Source organism: Aotus nancymaae, unplaced genomic scaffold (genome assembly GCF_030222135.1).
Source record: "Aotus nancymaae isolate 86718 unplaced genomic scaffold, 86718_ANA_hifiasm-v0.15.2.pri h1tg000064l_1, whole genome shotgun sequence".
Lineage (NCBI taxonomy): Eukaryota > Metazoa > Chordata > Mammalia > Primates > Aotidae > Aotus > Aotus nancymaae.
The window spans coordinates 18,281,362-18,301,652 of NW_026988479.1; the positions used below are offsets into that span (position 1 = coordinate 18,281,362).

The 20,291-nt window shown below is 35.5% G+C and overlaps 1 protein-coding gene across 6 annotated transcripts in view; it reads right to left on the reverse strand.

Moving 5' to 3' along the window:
- Positions 1-4,627: 4,627 nt before the first annotated feature.
- Positions 4,628-20,291, reverse strand: part of NR3C1 (nuclear receptor subfamily 3 group C member 1) — a 123,972-nt gene continuing 108,308 nt past the window's right edge. For 5 of the 6 annotated variants that reach the window (XM_012460204.2, XM_012459870.2, XM_012460369.2 and 2 more), the window contains exons 7-9: positions 17,405-17,535; positions 9,297-9,454; positions 4,628-8,740 (exon numbers count right to left, since the gene is read on the reverse strand). In XM_012460204.2, the coding sequence (XP_012315627.1) occupies positions 8,588-8,740; positions 9,297-9,454; positions 17,405-17,535 (442 nt within the window). In that variant the 3' untranslated portion in view covers positions 4,628-8,587. 6 annotated transcript variants of the gene reach the window in all.

Genomic DNA, 20,291 nt, shown 5'->3' on the forward strand with positions numbered 1-20,291 from the left:
TGGCCATGATGTGTCTTCCTTTTATATATTTTTATATTGTATTTGCTACAATTTTGGTTAGAATTTTTGCATTTATGTTCATGAGGGATATTACTGTGTCGTTTTCTGATATTTTGTCTAATTTTGTTATCAGAATAATGCAGACCTCATAGAATTAGTTGAGAAGTGTTCCCCCTCTTTGGTTTTTTCTGGAAGTTTCTGTAGAATTGGCAAATAACAGAACAGCCTTCCTCAGCCTTAGGCATGGCTTTGATTAATTAAGAAATGCATGGTTGGAAATTTGTGTGCAGTTATTGTGTTCATACTGCTCTTCCTCATTTGCCTCACTTCTGTACATTTTTAGAGACAGCATTAAAAATTCCCCCTTTCTCTTAGATTGTCATGAGGATTTAAAAAAGCAGCTAACACGTATTGAACGCTTGCTATATGGTAGGAGTTGAGCTAAGCAGCTTAAATATGGTTTTCAGATATAGAAACAGACATAAAGTGATTATAGAATTTTCCCAATATCACAGACTTAGTAAATAACAGAAGCAAGGCTTGAACCCAGATCTGTTTATTCCAAAGTTGAAAGACCACGAAGGTTTTAACAGATATTAACACTTAGTATTTATACAAGATGTTGCTTTTGCATTTAAAATGAGTAGTCATGTATGTGCTGTGAGTTTTTCTACTTGTCATGTGGGTGATCTCTTTGTACATGGTTGCCCTCTCTGGGCATGGGTAGAAGATATAACTAATTAAACATTATGAGGCATTCATTAATATTAAATGAGCAAGGCTTTGTGCTTCTGAACTCCAGCTCATCCCTTAACACCTAGCACAATGAAGACATCTTCTGACAGGCTTTCCAAAAAAAAAAAAAAAAAAAAAAATAGCTGCACTTGTTTTAATGCAATCAACACAGTTTGTACCTGCTTGTGATACAGCTCAATGGCAATCACACATTTGCTTGGCTGCCTCTCTCTATATATTTTTAATACATATTTATTGAGATTTAATTTATATACCATATAAAATCCACCCATTTTAAATGTAGAGTTTATTTTTATTAAATTTACAGACTTGTGCAACCATTGCTACAGTCTAGTTTTATAACATTTCCATCACCCCCAAAAGTACCCTCACGTGCCCATTTGCACTTAAACCCTAATGTTATCCCTAGCCATAGAAAACCACTGATGTGCTTTCTTTCTCTATATAGATTTGCCTTTTCTGGACATTTCATATAAGTCGAATCATATAATACATAGTCCTTTGTGTCTGGATTCTTTTACTTGTCATGATTTTGAGTTTGTCCATATTATAGCATGCAGCAGTATCTCACCTTTTTTTTTTTTTCGAGACAATATGTCACTCTGCAGCCCAGGCTGGAGTGCTATGACGTGATCTCCGCTCACTGGAACCTCCGCCTCCCGTGTTCAAGCAATTCTCCCACCTCAGCCTCCAGAGTAGCCGGGACTACAGGCGTGCACCACCACACCCTGCTAGTTTTTTGTATTTTTCATAGAAACAGGATTCCACCATGTTGGCCAGGCTGGTCTCAAACTCCTGACCTCAAGTGATCCGCCTGCCTCGGCCTTCCAAAGTGCTGGGATTACAGACATGAACCACCATGCCCAGCCAGCAGTATCTCACATTTAATGACTGGTTAGTTCTCCATTATATGATATGCCACATTTTGTTTATCTATTCATTGGTTGATGGATATTTGAATTGTTTCCACTTTTTGGCTATTAATAATAATGCTGCTAGGAACATTTGCATGCAAGTCATTGTGTGGACAAATGTTTTTGTCTGAGTAGATACATAGGAGTGGAATTGCTTAGTCATTTGTCTTTCATCCTTAATTCCTTGAGGGCAGGAACCTCTCCTTGGAGACTTAGTATTGCCTTAGTGGTCTTTGAATTGCTTCATCTAGCATGCTTGCCACATAGTAGGTCTTGAAACTGATTAAGAAGTATTTGTGACATATTCTCATGTTTTGTGAGCCTTTGCTTGTTTTTATGCAAACTGTCCCTTTTCTTGCCATATTGAAAGAGTTTCGTTTTTATCTTGATTCTTTGCAGGCCTAGTGAACAACTATAGTGATTTTTGATGACCTAGATTTTTATTTCTAGCAAAACCCCATGTGTATACTCATATAGTACTTTATAAGACAATGCAATTTTAACAAAAATATAAAAACGTATGCCTTATTTACATTATATACACATTATTACTCTTGAATATTTCTGGTGAGGGTACATAAGGTGAACAGAATATAAATTGTTTCTTACTCAAATAGGTAGAGTGAAGAAAGATTTTTGAGTGTTTGATATGGTCTGCACAGACTCTTTTGTTCTAAGACTTACATGTTTGTAATCAAGTGAAGTAAAAATATTTCCCTAACGAAGTACTGCCTCATTTTAAGTGGAAACAGAAAGCCTAAATAAGAGGGAGGGTGGAGTTCTTTCACCAGAAAGGAAGTGCTATAAAGTTACCAATACTGTTAAGAATGACTTAAAAGAGATTAGTTGAAATTCTAAAAAAAAAAAAAAAATCACCTTGTGTAAAAAGCCTCTGTGTTTTCAACTTTTTTTTTCTACACCCAAAGTCTGGTTCTTTACCTGCAAAACTAGAAGCAAATTTTAACTTGCATTATAGTTCATTTATAAACAACCTTCTTCCTCGGTTTGGCTGTATCCTATATGCTCCATATCACTTGAAGAAATGTTTGATTTTCCTGTGGGCATTAGTGAGACAGGCTCCCTGTTAGACAAACCAAAGGGCATTCTGTAATCTGTGGGCAACTACTGTTTTCCACCATCAACCTCCACAGGGTACAGGACACATCTTTTTAAGAGAAGGAAATACCATAGTCCCCCCTTATCTGCGGTTTCACTTTCCATGGTTTCAGTTACCCTCAGTATAGTACAATTTTTTTGAGAGACCACATTCACATAACTTTTTATATTATAGTATATTATTGTAATTGTTTGAGTTATTGTCAATCTCTTGTTGCATCTAACTTGTAAATTAACTTTATCATAGGTATGTAATATAGGAAAAATCATATGGTTCAGTACTATCTGTGTTTCAGGCATCCACTGGGGGTCTTGGAACACATCCTCCACAGATAAGTGAGGACTAATGTATCATTGTTAAATTTCTAAGTCAAGATTCATATGGTAGCAAAAAGGATTAGATTAAATGAGGACATTTCAAAAGGCTGGACACTTAATGATCAATATGGGTTCATTTGCTCTAGTTATTTCATATTAATAATTTCTCAATAGTGGTTAAAAGTATGAATTCTGGAGCTAGCTTTGTGACTTTAGGCAAGTTACTCCACAGTTTCCTGATATAAAAATGCAATGAGGATAATAGCACTACTTTATGGTAGCACTTTAGAGGGGTACTAAGATTAAATAATATATTGAATTAACATTGTGCCTGGCACATACTAAATGCTCAGTAAAGCATTAGTTTAATTTAAAACAGAAAAACATAACCAGTTGCCTGAGAGGCTAATAGGCCAGAGACATGCTCTTTGACATCTTATAGATAAATAGCCTCATTAGAGGCTTTCCATTTAAACTTCAATAAAATGGGAGCTAGGAGCTATGCATCAGTTGCTTAAATTCTGAGCCTGTTTACTTTCTTATAGAGTTTACTTCCTTATAAAATAAAAATGAGAATAATCTGCCTCATTATATTCGTGTCCATTCGTTCATTCATTCATTTGGTGAGGCTTATTATGTATGTGAAGGTGTTCTACAAAAATGGAAGGTTAGTACTTAAAGTGAATGGTACAGCCATAATGTGGATACATACTGATGCCATATCTGGTATCTCTGTATTACACCTGAAGACAATGGGAAAGGAGGTTATACACTTTTCCAGTCACATACTCTAAGTGACTGATGGTAGCAATAGTATTTTTCTTATTCATGTTGTATTTTCAATAGTTATAATATAGTAGGCATGTAGCAAATACTGGGTGCACGTGATGATGGATAAGGCAAATTTGGTTTTTAAATCACAATGCTTTTTTTTCTTAGTGATGGAGATCTCTTGTGGGAAACAATGTACTCATAAATAAGTTTGTTAAGTTATCCAGTTCCTGGATATGGCCTGAACATCATGTTTTGGAAAATATTGAATGGATTGTATAGAATAGCTGACTTGCCACTCTCCTGCCTCACCTTTCTATTCTATGTGCAATATTGCTATGATATTTATATTACATATTTATTCCCTTTTCTTGAAGAGTTGATTTTAAAATAAGCTCAAAATTTTGACTAGGTAACATTTGCTTACATAAAATATCATCTTTTGTGATAAAGACATACACTTGAAACAGCCTCAGGAGTGAGTTTCTCCTTCCCTTAGTACCCTTTGCAGTAATTGGCACACAGCAATTTGAGGCATGGATGGGATAATCTTCAGGTCTTTGGCATCAGGGTTAAGCTTATTTTGAATGTATGCTGTATTAGCATGCAGACATTACCACACTGACATTTAAATGCCCACCATATTATTTAAGTTTTCTGAAGTGGGGGTAACTTTAGTTTCAGTAGAAGAGAAAACAAATTGGACAACTGGAACTGCACAAGTTCTACAAAAGCATGTTGGAGTCACATAATGAAAAAGCAGATTTATTTTATTATGATGTTTCTCCATATTTGGCATTGCCGTAAATGGCTAACTAACATTTACTGCCAATTCGGTACAAATGTGTGGTTCGGTAATACCAGAACAGCAAATTTAAATGAAAAAATAAAAGTTAAACATTTCCACACAAGGTTTTACAGTCTGACATTTCACTGCGTAGGTAAAAAGACACTTTTTTTTTTTAAACTACAGATTATTATTCAGCATGAATAAAAAACTACAACTTTTATTTTTAAACAGGAGTCACTGGTTTTAATTTTTACACATTTTAAAATTACTGTGATAAAAAATAATGAAAAAGCTTCTTAATGCCATACACAGTATAATATAGATTTGTCCCCATTATATAGCATTTGTTTAATATACAAAATAGAATATTGACACACTTGAATCTATATGTAGTTAAGCAAGTTATTTGAGGAGGGTATTTTCATACAGCCTTTCATCAGAAAATAAAATTCTTTCAGACATTAGTTTCTAGAGAGAAGCAAATCCCTTCCTGAAAACCTGGTCACTAATCCTGGGTGGACCAGGTTGCTTGAAAATAGTCTGGGAAATTATGAAACTCCGCCCAAAGGGTTTAAAGTGTCCTCCTTACACTTTTGTTTCCCTTCTGACACGGAAACCAGGCACATTAAAAAATACATTCACCTACAGCTGCAGTCGGGGGTGACCAGCCAAGACTGGAATCTCACTGAAGGCTGCCATGTTTCTGGAAGCTTGACAGATCGATGTATCATTCCGTGGTGATGCAGTTTTTAGGGTTTTTAAAAGGGAACTAAAATGATGAGACTTAGGTGAAACTGGAATTGCTCCCTGACTCTGAATTCTGAAGGGAGCCTGGCTTTCCTTCATGGGCATGCCCAGAGCTCATCCCATGCTAATTATCCAGCACTTCATAGACACAAATCATGTTAGTTTTCCTTTTGGGGTGGCCAAGTTTCCCTCCCACAGTTTTAGGCATTTGGGTATATATACCCCAAAAGTGTCATGTCCTAAGTGCCTCAGTTCTGCTTGTATAGTGTCCCACAGAATGCCTACAGATACTGAGAAGGTCGCTTTTTTTTACACCAATAATTAAAAATACTCTCCAGGATTTGTTGTGAGTAACCAACTGTTACTGAAGTTACTACAAACTTCAATAGTTTGGGTTGGGATGGCCAGATAACACATACTTGGGAAATAAAGCTGCTTTCAAACAGCACCACTGTATCTATTTACACTTAAAAGTCCGTAATTAAACATAATTAAGATGACTTTCTTCTCCCCCATGTATTCTAAAAGGGCACAGCTTCTTTTTCCATTTAATGAAAAGCCTCCTATAGTTGTTGTTATCATTTGACTTCCTATTGACAACAAAGTGCACATAATCTTTTTTTCACTGAGTTCTATGTTTTGAGCGCCAAGATTGTTGGGATGAAAATCAGATTAATGTGTGAGATGTGCTTTCTGGTTTTAACCACGTAACATTCTACAAATAAACAATATGTTTTAGAAGCTCTTTTTGAAACTTAACACTGTCATTGATAAGAATATTCAAGCAGTTTTCTTAGGCACCCAAAATTTATCCAGCTGGGTTACAAACCATATTAAAATATTACATTCCCTTTTAGAGAGCATTCAAAAAGCAAATGATTGTTTTTTATTAAATAATTTCTCCAAAATACTGAAAATAACAACATTCAAAAAGCATTCAAAGAAAACAAAAACATGTTCTCATTTTATTTGGAAATAAACTCTTGTTGTAGGATAGAAAGGAATTAATTAGTGTATTGGCAACCTATGAGATTCTGCATTATTTACATACTTCTGGTACCTCTATGCAAACTACTGCCAAACTTCTGAAGCTTCTGTTGTCATTAAACTGTTGGAGGAGGGCTGTATGTGAAAGTAACCCGCTATTAGATGGTGTCTTTAAGTATGTAAGCACCACCTTTCTGTCTCCTGTTTAACACTTTAGCGCAAGGGGAGACTGAGTAAACTAAACCTCCGCTGACAGACTCACTGTTGGAATGAGAAGGGTGGTCAGAATGAGAGGCAGAGGATGACTTCCTCTGTAATCTCAGTGGGTCAGAGCCTCAGCAACCTTCACTGCACACAGGACCAGCCTCCATCTCCCTCTTCCCCTAGAGCAAACTGTCTGTTTGGTTTCTGAGACCATTGCTGCCTGTATGAATGCATGTACAATCTATAAATCATAAAGGTTATCCATCAGCATTTCTTTGACCCCTACAAAAAATATATAACATGTCTTGATAAAACAATCTCATCTAAAAATCATTCTTATTTTACACTATACAAGCTATTTTACAATCATTTTAATAAATTGCATGTAAAGCTGCAGTAGCCCTTCCCTTCCCAGATTAGTGAATACCAATATGATATATATCTGAAACTATAACTAAATATAAAAATATATTAGAAGTTCCATATTCTTAATATTAGATTTTCAGTTTTCTATTACACAAATAATTTGGCCACCTTGAATAGAAATCATATTTCTTGTGGCTTAGTAAATATGTTAAGTTTTGAGTTTACAGAAAGTTGGTAAGGTGCACACAAAAAGGGCTACTACAGCTTCTATTTTGTTTAAAATAATTTTCAACAGTGAAGAAATTCACAGGACTTGTGTTAAACTCTATGGCACACATTAGGGATGTGTTGTTTTACAAACATGGATGTCTGACATACAGTTCTAAATCAATCACAAAAATCAGTAGCTGAGCTTTCCTGTACCATCAGGAAAGATTAACCAATTGGTGACAGATGGGAATGTGAAAATGGGTGTCTAGCCATTTTTGATATATTAGAGATTTAGTTTTGGGGTAAAGTTTAGTGACAGGAATTACTTGCTCTAATTAAAGGTCTCTCAGGTGTGTTTACAGCTGGTTATCTGGAATCACAACTTTTAAGAAGTTACACAAACTACTTCAAAAGGTCCTGAAAGACAAATAGTTTTTACCAACTTTCTTCCCATGTAGCCACTGCAAAAATAGGGCAATTAGGTACAGACAGGGCCTCTTGGTAGTTATTTTTTAAATTAGTCTTTTGCAACCATAATCCACAGTTTACCCAGCAAGTGACTGGACTAGGTGCTCTATACCAGTTAGGACGGTTAATTTGCACAACCTATATAATTCTCCACTGAAGCAGATATATACAAAATATATGAGCTTTTTTTTTTTTTTGACAAGAATACTGGAGATTTGAGTCAATTTTTGTGGTCTTCTGATAGCTGAGTGCCATCAGGTTAGAAGCACCAACCCATTTTCACACCAAAGATTAATGTTTGTTTAGAGTTTCTTTAGGAAAGCTATGAACTAGCTGCCCATCTTAAACAGCTGTACAATAACTTGAAGAATAAAAAATTATGTAAGAAAAAAATGAGCAAGCGTAGTTCACTAAATATAAAGGAAATTGTTAAAACCAGACAGTAATAGCTATAAAAGGCACAACTTCCCTTTTCTGATATACACTTGTAAACTTTTTTCAGGTTTCCATGCATAAATCAAAATGCTATCCTAACTCTACAGCGGGGAATACACCAACAGAAAGTCTAGAAAATTTCATCCAGCCAACTGTGAGAAGGTATGAGCAGAAAGTTCATCACACAGACTTTGGGCACTGGTGGTTTAGGTGCCATCCTTCTTTGACAGTGGAGATTACATCCACATATTAAGGTTTCTAATTTCTGGGATATACTAACTAATGAATTTCACTGTCTACTCTCCCATCACAGAAAAGTGATGATTCAATTGCTTCTGTTGCCAAATCTTGGCCCTCTATAAACCACATGTAGTGCGTCTTTAAAACAAAACAACAGACAAAAACAATAAAAAATAAAACAACAAAACCTCTACAGGACAAATTGATAGTTTGTACAATAAAAGCTATTCAACTTTCTTTAAGGCAACCATTCTTATTAAGGCAGTCACTTTTGATGAAACAGAAGTTTTTTGATATTTCCATTTGAATATTTTGGTAGCTGATTGGTGATGATTTCAGCTAACATCTCTGGGAATTCAATACTCATGGTCTTATCCAAAAATGTTTGGAAGCAATAGTTAAGGAGATTTTCAACCACCTGTAAGAGAAGATACAGTAATGATTAGGCTTCAAAACTGGTCAGTGGGAGCATCTCATGTTTGTTGTCCTCTATTTAACAAAAATTATCTGGACTAGAATATTACCAATCTCACTGAAATTCCCCAGGTGAAAAAGAAGTTTAGTTAACTAAAATAAGCACTTATGTATAAAAGACATTTTAAATTTCTTTGATTGTATGTAGAATTATATGGAATTGAGTATTTCATGAATCTCTGTAGTATCATAAATTATGGTACTACATATGAAGCGTAATTATTCTAATTTAATGGATTAATCATACTTTTTAAAAACAGTGTAATTAAATCTGTAAAAAGATGGTGATTTTATATACACATGACTAGATGAAAGGATATTTCATAATTGGACTTAGGAAAAATGTCTACAAAACTGAAGTTCATAAATTGAACTCAAACTATCACCAATATCCACAAACTGGGGGCAGGGAGAAGCTGTTGGTATATAATTATATTCACTAATCAAAACACACTTTGTCCCAGAAAATTCTTATATTTGGCTTTATGTTTGACACTTACTTCATGCATAGAATCCAAGAGTTTTGTCAGTTGATAAAACCGCTGCCAGTTCTGGCTGGAGTTTCCTTCCCTCTTGACAATGGCTTTTCCTAGCTCTTTGATGTAGGTCATTCTAATTTCATCAAATAGCTCTTGGCTCTTCAAACCATCCTTAGGAACTAAAAGGTTAAGATAAAGTCAATTAAAGGATTTTCTTTTTCTTTTTTTCTTTTTTTTTTTTGAGATAGATAGGGTCTCAATGTGTCACCCAGGCTGGAGTGCAGTGGCACAATCATAGCCCACTGCAGTCACGACCTCCTGCCTGACTAATTTTTCCTGTAAAGACAGGATCTCCCTATATTCCCCAGGCTGGTCTCAAACTCCTGGGCTCGAGCAGTCCTTCTGCCTCGGCCTCCCAAAGTGCTAGGATTACAAGTATGAGCCACTGTTCCCAGCCAAACAATTTTCTTGCTATAACTTTTCATACATGCAAGACGGGCACTTAGTTAGACTTAACATTGTCATATACTCTTAATGTACTGTAAAATTTAAGCATTTTCTCAGGATTAAACTATAGCCAAGAGAAAATACAGGATAACAAAGAATTGGAGGACTTAATGTTGAGTAAATTAGTTATCTATAAAATGGAACTGGTAATGATACCTTCCTACCTAGTTCACAAAGCTAATTGAAATACAGTGATAATTTAGTTAACTTTGGCTGTCATTCTGCACTTGAGTTTAATTCTAGTATTGAGATAGAAGGCTTCAACAACAGTGTTTATTCCAGCAATTACATCTTAGAATATTTGTGCTATCACCAGCTAATTATAACTTTAAAATCAGCATGCAATACATTTTTTTAATGTGTTCACATATTGAGTTGATATGATTCTAACCTAAAAAGAAGTGTGTTTTTTAATGTAGCTTATAGATCTTAATAGGGAACAAATATCTGTCCTTCCTTATATATATGGATTCTGATTAGTGAAACTAATATAAAAAGTTTTTTGGGGTACATTGCTCTTCAAAAATTAGTACTAATAAGGATAAAGAACAGAGGATTACTCATGGTTTCACTTAATCTTGTGGAGATTATGACTTTTGTAGAGTGCTACATTTTTCGCAGTGTGCTCCTGGGAACACTGATTCTGTGGTAACTATGGTTAGAAGGAGAAAAAGGATTTGGTGGTCAAAGTCTGAGAAAAGTTAAATGTTTAATACATATAAGGCAGACTTCTGAATTTCAGTACTTCTTGGAGATATTACCATGCCCTCTCTAGAGAGGGTGAATGCATTGTTTCTCAAACTGAAGTTTGCCGAACTGAAACTTCACTGCTGCTGACATGTTTAGAAGATGATGGTATAGAGGAAAACCTATGGATTTAGGAGCTTTGAGAAGTCTTACTTCTTACTTGCCACGTGGACTTGAGTATAACCTCGCTGAGCATCTTTCCTGCTCTTTTGTATTGGATTATGATTAGACTTAGACCAATGAATATGTATGAAAATGTTTGATTCCATAAAGCATTACTTGGCACTTCTAAGATGTCAGTATTAACATGAAAATGGAGACCACTTAATCAGGAATGATAAGGGCATTCTATGGTAACAGTGGGTTACATTACAAATCTAATTATTGCAAAATTGTAAAACAGTGATTGCTTATTTATAGTTGTTTTCCCTGCTGGTTAGTCCTAATTCTAAAAATAACTATGGTGAAGCCCAATTCAATATGTATATAAAAGAATTCCATCCATTTCAATTTTCTTTTTCAGTGTTTTCATATTGAAATCACTAACATTACATTCTCTTTTGGCAGGAGGAAGTAAGTACAGCCTGGAATTCCCCTCCTACTGGAAAACTGGACAACTAATTTCAGATACCAGACAACAAGCAATGCATGATTATGATCCCTAGGAAAAGAGAAACAAATAAGGTAAGCCATACCTAGCCCAGGAGCAAGAAATCTTAATTTTAAGCCTTTTGCTTGAAAGTAATTATCATACAGCAGTGCAGGGAAAGTGAACCCAGAGTCTAGCACTCTTGCTGGGTTGAGGAGAAAGAGACTGAAGTTTGGGGAGGCTAAAGCAGCTAGAATGTATGGGTCAGTACTGGAAAGGAAGGAGGTACACAAAGAAAGGTCTCCAGAAATCTGTACACTCTTCAGCTGAATAAAAATTTGTGCATACTTAAGGTGAAATCCCTTGAGGCCACACAAGAACAACTTCTGAGAAAAGAAAAACAGTACACAGAGCTCACCTAGAGTTATGAATCATTTTCTTTTCTCATGGCCAGAGAGGAAAGATCTCATTAAATATGAAGGGCATTCAGTAGAGACCGAGGGGCCACATCTTGGAAGGCTAAATTAGTCCCAGAAAAAGGCTATATCAGTGGTTCTTAAAAGGGAGGGGGAGATTTTGCCTCCAAGGGGATATTTGGCAATGTCAGGAGATACAGTAGACAAATCTACAATTATAAACACCTTTGTCTCAGAATAAACAAGACTTAAATTTGACTGGCATTTCTGAAATACTCTACCCAAGAACTGCATTCTTTTCAAGTATACACAGAACATTAATATAGAACATAAAACAAGTCTGAATACATTTAGGAGGATTCATACAATGAATGCTCTCTGACAAAAATGAAATTAAAATAGAAGTAACAAACATATTTGTAGAAAATCCCAAATGTTTGGAATTGGTCATTTAGTAAGTTATGGATTAAAGAAGGCATCAAATCATATCAAAATGTATGGGATGCACTGAACACAGTGCTTTGAAAATTAACAGCATTAAAAGCTTTTATTAGAAAAGAAAGGTCTCTATATATACTTCTACTTTAAACTGGTAAGCAAACTAAACACAAGAAAAATGGAAAGGATAAAGAGTAGAAACAGATAATTAAGAATATGCATAAACAACAACAAAATCAATACCAAATTGGTTCTTTGAAAACCAATAAAACTGAAAATCTTTTAGCTAGACTGATTAAAAAAAAAAAAGCAAGAATATATTAAATACCAATGTCAGGAATGAAAGGGAATAGCACTAGAGATACTGTAGCCATTAGAAGGATATTATGGGAATATTATGAATAACTTTATACCAATAAATTCAACATTTGGATGAAACAGTTAAATTCCTTCTAAGACGTAAACCAACAAAGCTCACTCAAGAATAAACAAGTATCAGTAAACATTTGATGAGATTGTACTTGAAAATCTTTCTACAAAATATGCTCCAAACCAAGACGGCTTTGTTGCTGAATTTTACCAGACATTTAAGGAAGAAATAGTAACAAATTATCACAACACCAAAGCTATAGAATATATCCCTCATGAATTTAGACTCAAAATTTTAGTATGCTGCATTCAGCTCTATGTAAAAAGGATACTATATCATAACCAAATAGGATTTATCCCAGGAATGAAAGGCTAGTCAATTACTCAAAAACTAAACAGTATATTATACCATATTAATAGACTAAAAATGAAAAACTATATGATCTTGAGGCACAAAAGCATATAAAAAAGTTTGTTTTTTGCTATTATGAATAATGCTGCTGTGAACATGGGCAGTCATTAAAGAAATGCATGGGAAGTCACAAGGGTCAACTACGTACTCTCTAGGATAGTGATAATAAAAAGACCATACCAAGCTCTGACAAGGATGTAGCATAGTAGGAATATAGAACAACTAGACAGAAAATCAGCAAAGATACAAAAAACTTTAGTCTATCAATCACCTTGACCTAACTGATGTTCATAAAACTCTTACTTAATAAGAGCACAGTAAGTTTTTTTTTTCAAGCACTCATGGAACACTCAAGATAGACCATAAATTCACATTGACCCATTATTTATAAGCATATTGCTTAATTTTTATATACTTGGGGATTTCCCATATTTCTTCCTATTCATTTCTAATTTAATTCCATTGAAGTGGGAGATACATTGAATGACTCTAATAGGGTTTCTGAGACCATTCAAATTTAAAGTGATTACTGATATAGCTGGATTAATGTCTACCATGTTTATAACTGCTTTCTATTCAGTGTATTGCATTTTAGTTTGGGGAGTTTCCTTTTACCTATCCTCTAGCTCACTGACACTTTGCTTGGCTGTGCCCAGTCTACTGATGAGCCCATCAACATTACTCTGCATTTCCTTACAGCATTCCTTCGCATTTATTTTTAGTGTTTCCAACTCTTTGCATATATAACGTCTTGCATGTTGTCTACTTTTTCCGTTGGAGCCTTTAACCTACTAATCATAGGTATTGTAAATTTCCTATTTGATCACTGAAGTATTTGTGTTGTATCTGAGGACTGCTTCTGATGCTTGTTTGGTCTCTTCAGACTGTGGGTTTTTTCTTGCCTTTTAGCATGCCTGATAGTTTTTTGTTGAAAGCTGAACATGATATATCAAAACTGAAGTACTTAGACTTTTGGTTTGAGGTTTCGTGCTAATCTGGCTAGGAGCTGGGCTGTATTTAATGTTTGCTATAGTTGTTGTAGGTAGTAGAGGCTTCAGTTCCCTCTAGTTTCCTTGTCTTTATTTTTTCTTCTGTTGTCTTTGGGTTTCCTAAGAACTCCTTAAATAGCTTGTGTCTTGCAGCTCTCTCAGCTGTAATCCACTGTTATTTTATCCTGTAGCCCTGTTTATATGATGGCAAGGTGTTGGGGAGGGGGTGGTGAAGTGTTTTATCATCTGTATGATTAAATCACATTTTTTTTTTAGTGGGTCTGAATCTCTGGACTGTGACTTTCAGAAATGAGACAAGAAGGCTAAGACAGGGCTAAAATTCTCTATCTGCCCTTTCCCCAGGTCACATAAGGCCCTGTTGAATTAGTTTTCCTTAAAGGGAGGGCCTTTGTTGTAAACATTCTCCTACATATTTCCAAATTTTACCTTCCCCTTACTTCTACCAGAAATAAGAGGGAATTTTTCTCACATCTTCACCATAAGAACCTCATCGAGTTTCTGAAAGTTAGAAATTTTATGGGGTAAACCCAAGAAATTGCAGGAAACCCCCACTAAGACTGGGTCCCTGGGAGTTTTTAACTCTCAAACTAGTCCTCACTCAGCATCCAGCAATTCCTGAAAATCACCATAGTCTTCCTGGCTTCAGTGGCATCTTTTCCCAGTAAGCTGATCTTGGCTGTGTTTCTCTGTATTTGCCTGTTCTTCCAGATTTTGAGGTGATGGTTTGCCCTATGACCTCCATTCTCTGATGGACCTAAGAAAAGTCATTGCTTTTCCAGTTTCTATAGCTTTGTTGCAATTTTCCTGTTGTGATTTTCAGTATCTACAGATTTCCCTTGTGGTTTATATACACAAACATATATATACTCATTAAAAACAATTGTATTCTGGCTGATTTTTTCAGATATACATTTCAAGTGTTTCTTTTTTCTTTTTTCCCCCCACCCGAGACGGAGTTTCGCTCTTGTTACCCAGGCTGGAGTGCAATGGCGCGATCTTGGCTCACCGCAACCTCCACCTCCTGGGTTCAGGCAATTCTCCTGCCTCAGCCTCCTGAGTAGCTTGGATTACAGGCACGCGCCACCATGCCCAGCTAATTTTTTGTATTTTTAGTAGAGACGGGGTTTCACCATGTTGACCAGGATGGTCTCAATCTCTTGACCTCGTGATCCACCCGCCTCGGCCTCCCAAAGTGCTGGGATTACAGGCGTGAGCCACTGCGCCCGGCCTCAAGTGTTTCTTTAAATGTGTCCAATCTGCTTTTAGATCCATACTCTGCTCTTTCAATTGCGCTTATACTTCCATCCCTTCTTACATTTCCATCCCTTGTTTTTTAACTTACTAAATATAGAGAACCAGCCCAAATGCCTATCAATCAATGAGTGGATTAAGATAATGTGGCATATGTATACCATGGAATACTACTCGGGCATAAAAAGGAACAAAATAATGGCATTTGCAGCAACCCGGATGGAATTGGAGACCATTATTATAAGTGAAGTAACTCAAGAATGGAAAACCAAATATTGCATGTTCTCACTTATAAGAGGGAGCTAAACTATGAAGATGCAAAGGCATAAGAATGATATAATGGACCACACATTGGGTACAGTGTACACTGCTCAGGTGATGCGCGCACCAAAATCTCAGAAATCACCACTAAAGAACTTATTCATGTAACCTAACACTACCTGTTCCCCCAAAAACCTATTGAAATTATTTTTAAAAAGATTATAAACCTGAAAAACCCTCCAACTTACTAATTTACCAGGTTTTACAAATGGCCTCAAAGAGCAAGTTGGCTTGAGTTCCACTTATCTCTGTGGGTTCCTGCCTTCACTTGGTTCTTAAATTTTTTAGTCTAGCATTTTTGGTGGGAGGTTATAGTACCTGTTCCAGTAGTCCATCAGAGTATAAGTCTATATCTTAAGGTATATATTTCCATCCTTAAGATTCTATTATTTTTTGAAAAGTAGATCTCGTAATAGGTACTAGGCCAATTTACTTTTTCTTATTATTTCAATGAAAAAAATTATATAGCTCAATTAGGCTGGCATATATACAATTGAAACCATTTTTTTTTTTAAACAAATAAGGTTGTTAGTATCTAGGCACTGAAGTGTACTTCATGGTATCAATCAAAGTTATGATCAGAACTTTAGGTAACTGCTTAAATCACTTCTTTAGCAAGTATACTGCTCCAGGTAATATTAAACATGTCTCTAGCAATGATCCTTACTGGGTTCTCTTGCCTTGACTGAAATATTATTAATACTTCTTATATCCATTAACATAAAACAACTTTTTGTTGAGTAAAAATAATATGAATGCATTAAGACAAATGTCTGCTTTGGTAATGTTTAAATAGATATGAAAGGGTTAAATACAGTCATAGTCTTGTGCAACAGCCATAGCTTATTTGGTAACTATGAAACCACAGTTACTAATGGAATTAAGACTTAAAAAAAATTGCAAATGTACTTAATTGTATATGAAAGAGGTATTCACCCATTAACTCGGTATTTAATAAACATTGACATATAATTGTTACTGCAAATGGCCTAAGGTTTATAATACTAACTAGTTCCTAGAGTTTCGCTTTGTTTTTTTTAAAGACTTCTTTTAGAGCAGTTTTAAGTTCACGGCAAAATTGGGAGGAAGGTACAGAGATGTCTCATATACTTCCTGTCTTACACATGATGTCCCAAAGTCCACAGTTTAGGGTTCACTCTTGGTGGTGGACATTCTTTGGGTTTGGACAAATGTATAATAACATGTTTCTACCATTATGGTATGATACGAAGTATTTTCACTGCCATAAAAATCCTCTGTGCTCTGCACATTTATCCCTCCCTTCCTTCTAAACCCTGGCAACCACTGTTTTTTTCTTTTCTTTTCTGTCTTCACAGTTTTGCCCTTTATGGAATGTTATATAGTTGGAATTATACAATATGTAGGCCTTTCAGATTAGCTTTTTTCACTTAGTAATATGCATTTAATGGTTCCTCCATGTATTTTCATGGCTTGATAGCTCATTTCTTTTTAGTCCTGAATAGTATTCCATCATCTGGCGGTATCATAGTTTATCACTTCAATTACTGAAGGACATCTTTGTCTTTGCTAGCTAAAAAGTAATCTCATAGAAGTTTGTTTTATAAACTCTTGTTGCCATTTTCTCAACAGTGAATCTCTGACAATTAAGCTCCAATTGAGCTCCAATGCTATGTTAACCAATCCCCCAAGAGTAATTAAGCATACCTTTTCTAGGATGCATCTTTTTCTCCCATAATTTCGTATACATGCTAATACTTATTAGGTAACTAAATTTTTTAACCAAGTAACAGTGTAGGCGACAAACAAAATCACTGTAGTTGGCTTTCTCTCTGTCTTCCCATGATCAAAAGATCAAAGGAAGGAAGGAGAAAAAAATCTACACAGATTCCAATCAACAGAGATCCTATATGCAGCTCATCTACCTCTCTATTCTGCTATACCTAATGTGTCTTATAAAAATTATCTGACTAGTAGGAAATAATAGTAGACTTGGTATAATTATTAGTACTATATATATAAATTAACCTTTGTTTCTAGACTTTCATATTTCATGCTTTTGACATAAAGTGAAAAGGTGCTCTACCAACCTGAAGAGAGAAGCAGTAAGGTTTTCATACAGAGATACTCTTCATAAGATACCTGAAGCCTGTGTAACTCAGAGGAAACATACAGCATATGTTTACATTGGTCGTACATGCAGGGTAGAGTCATTCTCTGCCTGTGAAAGATAAATAGCAGGGTAGTAGTTAGAAATAGTGCTACTTCCCCCCAAAAGCACATACATTTGTTTTGTTTTGCTAAACTATGAACTCATAAAGAAAAACAAGTATTGCAATAATATTATTGCTAATTCCTTATAAAATCAGAATTTTGGAGAACTTCCCTTAAACTTGTTCCTGGATCATGGCTATTTAAGGAGACTAATGAATAATTTAATGTAACAGTGTAAACATTATTTTCGATCATGCATTCCATGAATTATTATTTAACGAAAATGTTTAGAATTCTTATAGAACTGTATTACTAGTTACTCATTTAAATCAAGGTTTATCACTTGAATATGCTCAATTAATTAGACAACACCGTTTTAGGTCCTACACACTTGATTTTTAAAGGTAAATTTTTCACCACATTCCATTCTAAAGACAAAAATCTGTGACAGTGTTCACTGTTATACAGAGAGCCAGACCTAGAACCTGATTCTAGACTTCTGATACTCAAAATCTGCCTCTGACAAGCATATGCCTTAATATTATTTAAAGATACCAAACCAATTCTTGCTTATGATTCTGAACAGTCATTACACATCTATGATTTTCAAATAGATCTCTAAAGTGTCTTGACTTTTGAATTGACACTAAGAGCCTGAAACTGGGCGCAGTTCACAGCTTTCAAAATGCTTCAAGATTTTTTTTTTTTTTTAAGTTTCTGACAGAAGAAAGTGATCTTGGACTTAACAACAACAAAAGTTATTTTTCTCTACTGAAGATGTGGTTTATTTCTTTATGTAAAATAAATCAGACATGAATTATATGCTGCCAACATGATCACAGGCTCTTCAAAGGCACCTCCCCAATCCTTAATAGTAAGTAAAGCACTCCTTTTCTAGGAGCCACCTTTTTTTCCTTTAGTTTCTTGTACATGGTTGTACTCTCTAACTGAAAATTTCAACAAAGTTATAGTGTAGTAGAATAAGTAAAAGCTCATTCTTGTTGGCTGTAAAAACAGCAAACATTTTTTTCCGACAACATTCTGACCTAAGGGCATCCATGAGAGACTGTTTTACAGCTCTATAGAGGGTTAGAATTTGAATACACACTTTCTGATACACAAAATCTGCCTGTCACAGACACCAGAGCAGTATGGAAGCATCGTTGGCTAAGAAAAAAGGAGTGGAGGGCTGGGTGCAGTGGCTCATGCCTGTAATCCCAGCACTTTGGGCGGCCAGATTGGATCACTTGAGGTCAAGAGTTCAAGACCAGCCTGGCCAATATGGCAAAACCCCATCTCTACTAAAAATACAAAAAACTAGCTACGCATGGTGGGGCATGCCTGTAATCCCAGCTATTCAGGAAGCTGACGCAGAGAATCTCTTGAACCCACGAGGTGGAGGTTGCCATGAGCCAAGATTATGGCACTGTGTTCCAGCCTGGGTGACGGAGTGAGCCTCATCTCAAAAAAAAAAAAAAATGTGGAGGACTGATCATCTTATATGCAGCAGCATACGAACACAAGAATGGGAAGTAAATATCCCTTAATGAAAATGAAACTAACGTAAATCTGTTGAGGAAAGAAATTTTGCAAATCCCACTTTATGTAAGGAATGTATGTGGCATGATCAGATTATGCTGTGACTGCTGAAATCTAAATCTGAATGCCCTAATAAAAACTCTAAATTAGGTTAGGAAGGATAAGTTGGTGTTTCATATAAATCTGTTTATGCTTTTAATTCCACTTAAATGCCTTCAAATTGCATATTAGAAAGTGACTAAAAAATAAATACTGCCAACATGGTATTTTTTAAACAGCATGGTAGGATTCTGAAATGAATAATAATATCTTGAGTTTCTCCAGAAACTAAATATATTTACCAGTTAATTTAAAATTGGATCAAACTACCTAATCTTGTTACATTGTGATGCAGTAGTTTGAACAGTCCTTTTTTTGGCAATAGGTAGTCAAGGTGATTTCTGTTTTTTATACAAACACAAATCTTCATTTTTTGTTCTTCTTAGACTAGCGGTATGTGTGTGTGAACTTCCTGTTTATATTCTACTAATAGCAATAAGCTAGGGCTATGAAAAGTAATAACACAAGGTAGAAAGTGAGAAGAGCTAGGATGTAACTTCTCTGCCGTGTATCTGGTGATGTGAACACCAACAGTCTAAGAGTATGCTTGAAGAAGGGAAGGGAATGAAGAGTATGTGAAGGAAAACAATGGGAGAGGAAGTGAGGTGAGGTTCTGGAAAGCCTGAAATCATGCAGAGTATGTATTAGAGGGTCAGTGGGAAGATACTGAAGACAATCTGTGTACTGGAGAGAAATGTGATGCAGTCAGACTGTGTTTGAGGAAGCAAACATTAGCCAACATGATGAAGGTTACACTGGAGGTAAAAACTAGTGAGGAAACAACTGCAATGAGGTAAGGGGAAATGGATACCTGAAATACTCCACAGATACAGGAATAAGCACAGAGGATAAGAGAATAGCTGATTCATAAAATCTTAAAGGCTTGGTCTTCTCTCAGTTCAACAAAACAAACTTGTTCCCATATTCTTAAGCCATAGATACTGGGTGAGCCTTGCCATACAAAGAGATATCTCTTGTGTCTAGGTCCATATGTCCCACTCCATCAGCCTAGATATCCTCATCTGCAATTGTCCCCACTGAATCCATATGAGTTTTATCATGCTTTTTCTTTCTGGAGTAGGTTTATGAAAGTTAGATTCCTTGTTGCTTGTAACAGACTCTACT